The sequence below is a fragment of the Elephas maximus genome, chromosome 1 (assembly GCF_024166365.1).
Source record: "Elephas maximus indicus isolate mEleMax1 chromosome 1, mEleMax1 primary haplotype, whole genome shotgun sequence".
NCBI classification, from domain to species: Eukaryota; Metazoa; Chordata; class Mammalia; order Proboscidea; family Elephantidae; genus Elephas; species Elephas maximus.
In genome coordinates this window covers 185,719,588-185,732,981 of record NC_064819.1, presented here as the reverse complement: position 1 = coordinate 185,732,981, position 13,394 = coordinate 185,719,588, and the positions used below count along the sequence as shown (strand labels likewise).

Below are 13,394 nucleotides of genomic sequence, written 5' to 3'. Positions count from 1 at the left end.
GCTCAGAGACAAAGGCAAATGAAGGAGAGATAACAAACTTGAAGAACTGCAGAAGTTGTATTGCAGCTGAGTGTGTAGCACTGGATTATCTAAATTGAACAGTATTTGTTCAGGCTGAGGCCAAATATTTTTGAGCTATTTTCAGCTGCAATATATATAGTAAACTTTTATTAGATGCATGTTTTGCCATTAAGAGACAAATTTTGGCAACTTTCATAGCATCTGGATCTCATCTAAGTAGCCTGTATTTGGCGTTGTTGTAGATGCTCACTGTTGTTAGGCAATTATGACGGTGGAATTTGCCATTTCCAATAAGAGGTGCCTGTTTATGTATTCTCGGTATATGAATCTGGATGGTTAGGGTCCACATGCAGAAGAGTTATGACTGTTCTTTGCCTAGTGAACTATTGATTTCTTCTCTATAATCATACTGTAACAATGTTGTCTTATTGTTTTTATGTAAAACATCTAACTGAGGAATTCTTTACATTCACTGAGTTTGTTTATGATCAAACATGTATGGAAAATATTTACTTGTAAAAAGTCTTTTCTTTGGCATTACTGGAAAAGAAGAACAAAGTGGGAGGCCTCACTCTACCTGATTTTAGAACCTATTGTACTATGCAGAAGTCAAAACAGCCTGGTACTGGTACAACAGACACGTAGACCAATGGAAGAGAATTGAGAATCCAGATATAAACCCATCCACATATGAGCAGCTGATATTTGACAAAGACCCAGTGTCAGTTAATTGGGGGAAAGATAGTCTTTTTAACAAATGGTGCTAGCATAACTGGATATCCATCTGCAAAAAAATGAAACAAGACCCATACCTCACACCGTGCACAAAAACTAACTCAAAATGGATCAAAGACCTAAACATAAAGTCTAAAACAATAAAGATCATGGAAGAAAAAATAGGGACAACGTTAGGAGCCCTAATACATGGCATAAACAGAATACAAAATGTTACTAAAAATGCCAAAGAGAAACCAGGTAACTGGGAGCCCCTAAAAATCAAATGCCTATGCTCTTCCAAAGACTTCACCAAAAGAGTAAAAAGACTACCTACAGACTGGGAAAAAGTTTTCAGCTATGACATTTCTGATCAGCGCCTGATCTCTAAAATCTACATGATTCTGCTAAAACTCAACCACAAAAACAAATAACCCAATTAAAAAATGGGCAAAGGATATGAACAGGCACTTCACTAAGGAAGACATTCAGGTGGCTAACAGATATATGAGGAAATGCTCTTGATCATTAGCCATTAGAGAAATGCAAATCAAAACTACAGGGAGATTCCGTCTCCCTCCAGCAAGGCCGGCATTAATCCAAAAGACACAAAATAATCAGTGTTGGAGAGGTTGTGGAGAGACTGGAACACTTAAACTGTGCTGGTGGGAATGTAAAACGGAACAACCACTTTGAAAATTGATTTGACGCTTCCTTAAAAAGCTAGAACTAGAACTACCATAGGATCCAGCAATCCCACTCCTTGGAATATATCCTAGAGAGATAAGAGCCTTTACATGAACAGATATATGCACACCCATGTTCATTGCAGCACTGGTTACAATAGCAAAAAGTTGGAAGCAACCAAGGTGCCCATCAATGGATGAATGGATAAATAAACTATGGTATATTCACACAATGGAATACTGCGCATCGATAAAGAACAGTGTTGAATCCATGAAACATTTCATAACGTGGAGAAATCTGGAAGACGTTATGCTGAGTGAAATTAGTCAGTTGCAAAAGTACAAATATTGTGTAAGACCACTATTATAAGAACTGGAGAAACAGTTTAACCAGAGAAGAAAATACTTTTTGATGGTTATGAGAGGGGGGAGGGTGGAGGGGGGAGGGAGAGGGGTATTCATTAATTAGATAAAGATAAGTTTCATTTTAGGTGAAGGGAAAGACAATACACAATGCAGGAGAGGTCAACACAAATGGACTAAACCAAAAACAAAGAAGTTTCCTGAATAAATTGAATACTTCAAAGGCCAGCATAGCAGGGGTTGGGGTTTGGGGACCCTGGTTTCAGGGGACATCTAAGTCAGTTGGCATAATAAAATCTATTAAGAAAACATTCTACATCCCACTTTGGAGAGTGGCGTCTGGGGTCTTAAATGCTAGTAAGCGGCCATCTAAGATGCATCAGTTGGTCTCAGCCCACCTGGAACAAGGAAGAATGAAGAACACCAAAGACACAAAATAATTATGAGCCTAAGAGACAAAAAGGACCACATAAACCAGAGACTACATCAACCTGAGACCAGAAGAGCTAGATGGTACCTGGCCACAACCAATGACTGCCCTGACAGGGAACTAAACAAAGAAATCCTGAGGGAGTAGGAGAGCAGTGGGATGCAGACGCCAAATTCTTGTAAAAAGACCAGACTTAATGGTCAGACTGGGACTGGAGGGACCCCGGAGGCCATGGGTCCCAGACCTTCTGTTACCCCAGAGCAGGAACCATTCCCAAAGCCAACTCTTCAGACGGAAATTAGACTGGAATAGGGGATGGAAGATGATACTGGTGAAGAACAAGCTTCTTGGATCAAGTGGTCACATGAGACTATGTTGGCATCTCCTGTCTGGAGGGGAGATGAGAGGGCAGAGGGGGCCAGAAGCTATCTGAATGGACACAAGGAGAGTGGAGGGAAGTACTGTGCTATCTTATCAGAGGGAGAGCAATTAGGAGTGTATAGCAGGGTGTATGTAAATTTTTGTATGAGAGACTGACCTGATTTGTAAACTTTCACTTAAAGCACAATAAAAATTAATTTAAAAAGTCTTTTTTTAGCTTACAGATATTGAAGTGTTACTTTGACAGCATTCTTTCTGCTACTTCAAATTAGCTCACACAGCTACATGCCTTTTTAATTCCCTTTTACATTTCCTGTTCATGTCTAGCTCAGGTTTTGTTACCATTCGTAAGCTGTAAATGTAAATTGTATGTTCATAACTATGTTATCATGTCTTCCTTGATTATTTATATTGACCACAGTCAGGTAGAAGCATGACTAACTACTTGAGATTTTAAGTGTAACAGTGTAACAGTAATTTTCTATTTCATTAGTAAGTGAATTTTGAAAGATGTCTTCTAGAAATATTAAAAAATCTCTTCAGCGTCTTATTCAGCTACTGTCAAACAATGCCTAGGTTTTCTGGAGTATGTTCAAAATGTGTATTTTATTATCTGCCACAGAATGGTATGCCTCTCATAACCTGTTGCTGTCCAGTCGATTCCAACTCATAGCGACCCTATAGGACAGAGTAGAACTGTCCCATAGAGTTTGCAAGGAGCAGCTGGTAGAGTAGAACTGCCAACCTTCTGGTTAGCCGCCACTCTCTTAACAACTACACTACCAGGGTTCCATGCCTCTTATATCCAGTTACGATTTTATTGAATAGAAACGTTTAATTGTTCTTCTAACTTCTTGAGAAAAAATGTGTTACTAATGGGATATAGGGCAAAGATTATTTGAATATAAAATATTTTCCTCTTTTCCATTTTAAGAAGCGGGATTGTCCTCTGCCTTAATCCAAGGCTGCTTTGTTCTCCTAGAGTGTTGACAGCTTTTGTTAAGAGCCAGCTTGTAGGTTATCATTCTGTTCCTGCCTTGTTGGCCTTTTCTCTTCTATCATGATTATTTGCAGATGTAGGATAGCACCAAAGAAATTATTGCTTGGACAGTGCACTGTATGTACAGTTTTTTAAAACTCATAAGCTGTACATATTTAAAGGATTAATTTTACTTATAGGTAAATTATACCTCAGTATGTACAGTGCACCTTGGATTACTTAAGTATTCTCTCGTAGCAAACAAGGCTATCTTTTTCCCCTCAGCCCTACTTTATAGAGAGTGAAATAAAGAAGGTACTTCCTGTGATTATTTATTTTTACTGAGTTCTAGCATACATTCAATAAAGTGCATGAATGTACTAATCTTGAATGTAATAATAGCTCCATGCTGTTTGATAAGTGTATATACCCCTGTAACTACTATCACTCAGATCAAGATATAAAAAGCTTCCAATACACTGTAAGTTTAATTTGTGCCTCTTTTCTGCCTGTATAGCAACACCCCACCCATTTCCACCACTGTGATTTCTTTCATCATTGAGTATATAAGGTTCTATGTCTGGATTCTTTTGCTCGACGTAGTGTCTCAGAGATTCGTCCATGTTGTTGAATGTAGTAGCTTCTGCTTTATTGGTGTGTAGTATTCCGTTGTAAGCATATACCACAATTAATTAACCATTCCTGCACTTTATTGTAACAAACTCTTTTTGCTTCTAGAGTTGTTGAATGGTATCTATGTATTTACCTGTAATTATTATTTAAAAAAATCAAGTTTATTGAGGTGTTACAAACAAAAAAAGTACATCCATTTTTTTATAGTCAGGATTATTGAGGTATAATTTACCTGTAAGTAAAATTTATCCTTTAAATATGTATAGTTTATGAGTTTAAAAAAAAAACTGTGTATAGCCATGTATACCTCAGCAATCAGTTTTAGACCATATTCATCACCCCAAAAAGTTCTCTTTTGTCCCTTTGTACTCAGTCTCCTGCCCCAGCCTTGACAACCACTGATCTGATGTCTGTCTCTATAGTTTTGCCTTTTCCAGATATAAATAGAAGCATACAGTATGTAGCTTTTGAGTATGACTCTTTTCACTTAGTATAATGCTTTTGAGATTCATGCATATTGTTGTATGTATCAATTGTTTGTGTCTGCTGCTGGTTAGTATTGTATTTTATGTGTAGCACAGTTCGTATATGTGTTTACCAACTAATAGACATATGGGTTGTTTCAGTTTAGGGTGATTAGGAATAAACATTTGCCTACAGGTCTTTCTGTGGATATATGTTTTCATTTCTTTTGGGTAAAAACCAAATTCCATTCCTGTTTTAATTACCTTGACCCCTTAGTTGAAATTTAATCAACCAAATGCACGAGGGTCTCCTCGTAGATTTTTATTTTTTCCAATGGCCTGTGTTTATATTAATACCACATTATATGAATGCTGTAGCTTTATCATAAATTTTAAAATCAGGTATTGTCAGTTCTTTGCATTCCCACAGAAATTTGAAAATCGATTTGTCAACTTGTAAAACACACAGGCACACACACATGCACACACACATGCACACACACGCACGCTTGCTTGGATCTGTTTAATCTGTAATTCAGTGTGCAGAGAATTAACATTTTAGTAATACTGAAGTACGTATCTCCTTTTTTATATTAAAGGTTCTCTGTAATTTCTTAGGTTTTTATAGATATCAGTGACTTAGTAAGTTTATCCCTGAAGTATTTAATGTTTTTATGTAAATTTTAAAATTTCTAATTGTTTGCTTCTAGCACATAGAAGGAAACCCTGGTGGTGTAGTGGTTAAGAACTACAGCTGCTAATCAAAAGGTTGGCAGTTCGAATCCACCAGGCGCTCCTTGGAAACTCTATGGGGCAGTTCTACTCTGTCCTGTAGGGTCACTATGAGTCAGAATTGACCCGATGGCAATGGGTTTAGCATATAGAAATCTGCATTTTTTTTTTTTTAAATTGACCTTGAATCATGCAACCTTGCTAAAGTCAGTTATTCTAGTAGGTTTTTTTTTTTTTTTTTTGGTAGCTTCCTTTGGATTTTTATTTACAAGAAGTAGTCTTTGAATTAAAATAGTTATACTTTTTCTTTCCAAACTTACAATGTTTGTTTCTTTTTTACTTGCCTTTTTACACTAGTTAGGACTTCTAGGATTGTTTTGAATAGGAGTTTGTGAGGGTAGTTATCCTTAAGGAGAAAGCTTTCAGTTTTTCACCATTAATTATAATATTAGCTGTAGGCTTTTTTAAAATGTACCCTTTATCAGAGTTAGAAAGCTACCTTTTCTTGCCGGTTAGCTGAGAGGTTTTTTGTTTGTTTCTTTGTTTAATCTCATGAGTGGAGGTTGAGTTTGGTCAAATATTTTCTCTTCATTTATCGAGATATTAATATCTATTAGCCTCTTTAGTCCATTAGTGTGGTGAGTTATATTGATTGTCCAAGGTTTTCCAAGGTTAAACTGACTTTGCATTTCTCATGGTTAAGTCATATTATTCTATCCATATTTATATATCTGGATTTGACTTGATATGATTTTGTATCTATATTCATGATGGATATTAGCCTGCAGTTTTCTTTTTCCCTACTGTTTTTGTCTGGTTTTGCTATCAGGGTAATGCTGATCACATAAAATGAGTTGGGAAATGTTCTCTCTTCTGAGTTTGTGGAGACTTGATATTAATTCTTCAAACATTTGGTAGAATTCTACAGTGAAACCATTTGGGAATAGAGGTTTCTTTTTTAGGAGGTTTTTTTTTTTTTTTTTAAACTGCAGACTCAACTAGGTAACAGAGTTTCAATAAGTGGAAAATTTAACATCAACAATATTGTTCATGGTGTTGAAGCCCCTCTTAGCTTCTACTGAATGAAGAGCAGTTATTTTGAAAAAAACTTCTCCAGCTGCTATGGTGATATAAAATTTGGAATACCTTAGTTAATAATAAGGCCATTGTAGAGGCAGTATAACAATATGGTACTTAAGAGCAAGTGTTCTTCGTTGGGCTGCCTGGGTTTGAATCCTAGCTCTACCAACTAAATACAAGCTGGCAGGTAGGTCCAGATGCGAGGCTATTGGGGGCATTAGTATAGGAACCATCCAATCAAAAAAGTTGCCATTTATGGATGGAGGAGGGTCCTGAAGACATTGTATTATGCCTGGACGTAACCCTTTATTTGTTGCATTATTGGGAGTTCTGGGAAGAACAGGGGCAGTAGAGGAGGTGTTTAGGGGGTTTGGGCAGCAGTTACCTACCAACCACAGTGAAAGTGTTTTAGTATTTCAACAATTGACATAGCTGTACAGGTGCATAGTGGCTGACTATCAGCCCTGGCTCTATGTTAGGTGAGGGTAAGGGATGAAATTCAGAGACAGGATCTCTGTGTGACTAATCTGCCCTTATAACACTCTGTATCACTTATTCTCCAAATAAGCCCCCAACTCCCCATCTGACAGTTAAGTACCCTGTTATGACCTGGCTTCCATCTTTCCTGTTCTGTTCATCCTGTCCTGTCTTTCTCCTGCCTGAAACATGCCTTTTACTATTACTTGGCCATCATCTTTATTTAAAAGGTTAAAGGACCCAGTGATGTCACGCAATTAGTTGTTTATTCAGAAGCAGGGTTTATCAGTAGCACCTTTGGAAAACAAAGGATAAAAATAGTACTGTACATTTGAATTCTGCCAGACTTGCTTTGTGGTGTTTATATAGCATCATTCTGCTTGCCAGGGAACTTAAACTATTCCTGCTTTATTTGCCAGTATTAATTGTTTTGTTTTATTTTAATGATATAAATTTGAGGATATTTCCATATTGGTTTTTATTATTATCAATTGCTTTTAAATATGTGAACATTTTCTTAAATTCTAGCAAATTTTTTCCAATTGATATTACTTACACTGAGGACCAGTAATCATTCAAATTACTTGCTTAACTGATAGTTCTGTTTTCTGTGGATAAATTTACTACTTTGTGAGAATATTTATGTTTTTGAAATTTCAGTGTAATTCAAGTGATGTATGATAATTTGAAGTTTGAATACTACAGATATTGCTGTTATTTCCTTGTGGAAACCCTCCTAGTAATGTTAGTCTAGTCTAGCTATGACGCGTTCCTTCATTGCACTCCTTCCTTAGGCAAAGATTAATCTTTAATTCCAGAAATCTTCCAAAAGATAATGAGAAAAAAAAATCTTATAGGTAATATTATAGTAAGCCAGGTTAAATGTCCTGTTGTCATCAGTTCTTCGTTAGACCTGTAAATTTACATTGGAACTCCCTTGAAATTCTTCAAGTTATGTTATATTCACAATTGTGATTTCAGATAATCTTTAAGAAACTCAGAGGACAAGTTCTTTATTTTTTAAAGGAACTCATAGGGAAAATACTAGATTATGTATAGATACTCCTTTAGATACTTTTAGTATACTAATACTGTAAACATTTTTGTGTAGGTTTTGACTGGATCATCTCGTCAAAGTTATTCACCTTCTGACTATCAGGATTTCAGTAAGTGGGAATCAGTGCTGAAACTAAAAGAAGGACTGCTAAGGCAGAAAGAAATTGTAATTGATCGGTGAGTTTATTTATTTATTTTATTTATTAAGTATTTCAGGCATACAGAAATATAGGTTGATTGGATGATATAGAATTATGTTATTTGTAGACAGTATCATTGTCTACATAGAATACCTTAAAGGATCTACAGAGAAAACCTTAGAACTAATATAAAGTCAATTTTCAGAAATTGAAAGAAGTACTATAGTAGCAATAGTAATCAATTCAAAAATCAAATAGAAAAATTTACTATTTATGATAATAGTAAAAAAGCTGTAAAGAACCTAGGTATCAATCTATTCAAGAATGGTATAATTTTTTTTCCTTGAAAAAAAAAAATTAAAACATTGAAGGATATGAAAGAGACACAACTAAATGCACTGGAAGGCACAGTAGCATAAAGTTAACTTTTTTAAAATATATTTATAAATTCACTATGACCCATTCAAAACCTTAACAGTATTCTTCATTGCACTTGTTAAGTTCATCCTAAAATTTATATTGAAGGCCATGAATAACCAAAAGAATTTTCAGGAAATAAGGTGTACAGGGCTTGTTTTACTAAGTGTGAGAATATACTATACAGCCACTTCAGTCAGATGATATGGTATTGGTTTTGAAATAGAAGTTCAAATCTTGCTTTAATAGTTTATTTTAAACAAGTTATTTAATTTGTGTAGATATGTGTCTTAGGCTGGGTTCTCTAGAGAAGCAAAACCAGTGAAGCGTGTATACACAAAGAGAGTGAGAGAGAGACTTATCTCAAGGAAATAGCTCACATGGTTGTAGAGGCTGGCAAGTCCCAAGCCTGTGGGTCAAGGCATCAGACTGGAGGCTCCTCCTGATTCCTGAAGCTGCAGGGGCTGAGATCCCCAGATTGACAGGTCAGATGGCAGGCCACTGGCTCACAGGCTACAGAGGCCGATGAATCCCAAGATTGGCAGGCAAGCTGCTAGCTCGAGTTCCAAGAACTGGAGGCCAGATGTCAATAAGCTCGATGCAGGATCTGTGAGAACCTAGCTGGAATATTCATTTATATACTGGAGGCAGGCCACATCCCCAAGGAAATTCCCTTTCAGCTTACTGGCTGCTCATAGCAAATCTCATCATCGTGTAACTGCCAGATTATATCATAACTGCCAAACCACTGAGAATCATGGCCCAGCAAGTTGAAACACAACCTTAACCATCACTGTACACCCCTTATCAACTTGGTACCTATACACATCTCCTTAAACCATACATAATCTTTAAATAAATAAATGACAATTTAAAGTCATACTTGCAAGGAACATGATACAACTAACGTGTACAACCAAAAACACACTAGTCCCATTTATATCTTACATTTTATAAGTGAAGAAAACAGAAATATTTGATCCACACTGTCTTAGTTATCTAATGCTGCTATAACAGAAATACCACAAGTGAACATCTTTAACAAATAAATTTATTCTCTCACAGTTTAGGGGGCTTGTTGTTGTTTATAGGTGCCATCAGGTTGGTTACAACTCATAGCAACCCTAGTAAAACAGAACAAAACTCTGCCCAGTCCTGTGCCATTCTCACAATCATTATGTTTCAGCTCATTGTTATGGCCACTGTGTCAGTCCATCTTGTTGAGGGTTGTTCTCTTTTTTGCTGACCCTTTACTTTACCAAGCATGATGCCCATCACCCAGGAACTGGTCCCTCCTGATAATGTTTCCAAAGTACCTGAGACAAAATCTCACCATCCTTGCTCTAAGGAGCATTGTGGCTGTACTTCTTCCAAGACAGATTGGTTCAATCTTCTGGCAGTCCATGGTATATTCAATATTCTTCGCCAACACCATAATGCAAAGGTATTGATTCTTCTTCAGTCTTTCTTATTCATTGTCTAGCTTTCATATGCATATGAGGTGATTGAAAATACCATTGTTTGGGTCAGGCACACCCTAGTCATCAAGGTGAAGTCTTTGCGTTTTAACACTTTAAAGAGGTCTTTTGCAGCACATTTGCCCAATGGAGTGCATCTTTTGGTTTCTTGACTGCTGCTTCCATGGGTTTTGATTATGGATCCAAGTAAAATGAAATCCTTGAAAACGTCAGTCTTTTCTCCATTTATCATGATGTTGCTTATTGGTCCAGTTGTGAAGCTTTTTGTTTTCTTTATGTTGAGGTACTATCCATACTGAAGACTGTAGTCTTTGATCTTCATCAGTAATTGCTTCAAGTCTTCTTCACTTTCAGCAAACAAGGTCGTGTCATCTGCATATCACAGTTTGTTAATGATGTGCCTGATGCCTCGTTCTTCTTTATATAGTCCAGCTTCTCGGGTTATTTGTTCAGCATACAGATTGAATAAGTGTGGTAAAAGGATATAACCCTAATGCGTGCCTTTCCCAACTTTAAACCACGCAGTATCCCCTTGCCCTGTTCAAAGAACTGCCTCTTGTTCTATGTACACATTCCTCATGAGCACAATTAAGAATTCCTATTCTTCTCACTGTTACCTGGAACTTGTTATCATCTATACAGTTGATTGCTTTTGCATAGTCAGTAAAACACAGGTAAACCTCTTTCTGGTATTCTCTGCTTTCAGCCTATAGGAGGCTAGTTATCCTAATTCAGGGCATCAGCTCCAGGGGAAGGCTTTCTCTCTCTGCTGGCTCTGGGGTAAGGTCCTTGTCATCACTCTTCTTCCAGTCTAGGAGCTTCTCAGTGCAGTGACCCTGGGTCCAGAAGATAAACTCTGTTCCTGGCTCTTCTTAATTAGTGATAATGAGGCCCTCTCCTCTCTGTCTGCATCTGTCTTTTATATCTCAAAAGAGATTGACTCAAACTACAAGCTATTCCTGTGGATTGTGTCCTACCTCCTTAACACTTAACATAACTGCCTCTAATTCTGCCTCATTAACATAATCCAAAAAAAAAAAGCTCATTGCCCTTGATTCAATTCTGACTTATAGCAGCCCTATAGGACAGCATAGAACTGCCCCATAGGGTTTCCTAGGAACAGCTCCTAGATTTGAACCACTGACCTTTTGGTTAGCAGCCGAGCTCTTAACCATAGAGGTTAGGATTTACAACACATGGGGTAATTAAGTCATATTACAAGATGGAGAACAACCGCACAATACTGGGAATCACAGCCTAGCCTACTTGATACACTCTTTTTGGGGGGACACAATTCAGTCCCTAACACACACATACAAGGAAGAAATACTCATCACAGTTACAGTTCTCATTTCTGCAACTGATTGCATGGTTGTAGCTGGTATTTAAAACTACCTTCTTCCATCACCCATTTCCTATATCCTTTACCCTAAGCAAGCACCTCAGCTGGTCGTGGTCCTTTGCCTTTTGGGTCATTAGTATTTATGTCAGAATTAGGTTGCTGTAGTTTTCCATTGACTTGAATCACAGGGCGTGATAGTACTAAGAGATGCCCTAAGGGATCTCCTGTATCCCAGACATACTCTACTTTCATTTTGTAATATCATTTAGATTTCCTCTTGGTAATCAGGATCAATCACACCAGCCAGTATGGTAATTCTCTTCTTAACTCGTTGATCCAAAGGCATGAGGAGCCCAAAGTGGCTGGGTGGCACTCTTAACTTCCAGTTCAATGGAATCAGTAATGTGTTTCCAGGCGGGAGCATTCCTCCCTTTCTAAGACCGCTAGACCCGCAGAGTGTACGGTCACAGGGACAGGATGCAAAAATGTTTCAAGTGGATCACTAAGGGTAATAGTGAGTGGTGCCACTCCCATTTCCATCCTTTGATTCCTGGTCCTGTGAATCCTGGCTAAGGGAGAGACTGCACCATATATTGGATACTGATTCAGAGCATATACAGGCTCCTTCCTGGAGAACATTGCCCCAACCCTGCAAGGTACTGCCATCTAGCTGGCACCATAATTGTGTCTTTTGAAGGCAATTCCATCATTCTGTCAAACTATCTGTTTCAGGATGAGATGTAGATTCCATGAGCATGGACCCATGGGCACACTTCATTTGCTGTGAAGTGAGTCCCTCGATCTGAGGTGATACTATGTGGAATACCACGATGGTGGATAAGGCATTCAACGAGTCCACTGATGGTAGTTTTGGCAAAAGCATTGCTTTCAGGGAAGGCAAATCTGTATCCAGAGTAGGAGTCTATCTCACTAAGAACGAAATGATGCCCTTTCCATGATGGAAGCAGTCCAGTGTAACCAACCTGCCACCAGGTTGCTGGCTGATCACCTCAAGGAATGATGCCATATTGGGGACTCAGTTCAGTGTTGGTCTCTGCTACTGGCAGATTGGGCATTCAGCAGTGGCTGTAGACAAGTCAGCCTTGGTGAGTCAAAGTCCATGTTGCTGAGTCCATACATAACCTCCATCCCTGCCACCATGGCCACATTGTTCATGAGCCCATTGTGCAATAACGGGAGTAGCTAGGGAAAGAGGATGATTGATTTCTACAGAATGTGTCATTCTGTCCACTCGATTGTTAAAATCCTCCTCTGCTGAGATTACCCTTTGGTGAGCATTCAGAAAAGACACAAATATGTTCTCTTCTTTGATCCATTCTCAAAGGTCTATCCACATATCTCTTCCCTATACCTCGTCATCAGTTTTTCAATCATGTTCCTTCCAAGTCCTTGCCCATCTAGTCATTCATTGGCTATAGTCCATGAATATAATTGCACATCTGGTCGTTTTTCCTTCCAAGCACAGTGAACAACCAGGTGCACTGCTTGAAATTCTGCCTATTGGGAGGATATTCCTCAACCATTGTCTTTCAGGGAGGTCCTGGAAAGGGGCTGTAATGTTGCCGCTCTCCACTTTCGAGTGTGCCTGCATATCATGCAGAACCATCTGTAGACCAGGCACGAGTTTTCTCTTCCTCAGTGAACTGATCATAAGGAACTCCCCATGAAGCCATAGGTGGAGACTGGGAGAGGGCAGATAATGTGACAGCAGTGGAGACCATGGACATTTGGGCCACTTCCTCATGTAATTTACTTGTTCCTTCAGATCCTGCTTGGGCTTGATCTCATGTATATCACTTCTGTTTAATGATGGAGGTGGCACGGTGACTTGGTGGCCCATGGTTAAGCATTCAGTCTCTACCAAGCCCCATTAACAAGCCAAAGCTGTTTCTCAAAAGGGTAGTAGTTATTTGCAGAGGGTGGCAAGGCTTTGCTCAAAAATCCTAAGGGTCTACACTGTGATTCACCAGTATGGCCTGC

At 38.2% G+C, this 13,394-nt stretch overlaps 1 protein-coding gene across 1 annotated transcript in view; it reads left to right on the top strand.

Annotated features, from left to right (window-relative positions):
• The window catches only part of CEP85L (centrosomal protein 85 like), a 139,006-nt gene that overhangs the window by 74,866 nt on the left and 50,746 nt on the right, over positions 1 to 13,394 (top strand). The window contains exon 4 of the mRNA XM_049899818.1: positions 8,072 to 8,193. Coding sequence (XP_049755775.1) covers positions 8,072 to 8,193 — 122 coding nt within the window. The remainder of the gene's footprint in view (positions 1 to 8,071; positions 8,194 to 13,394) is intronic.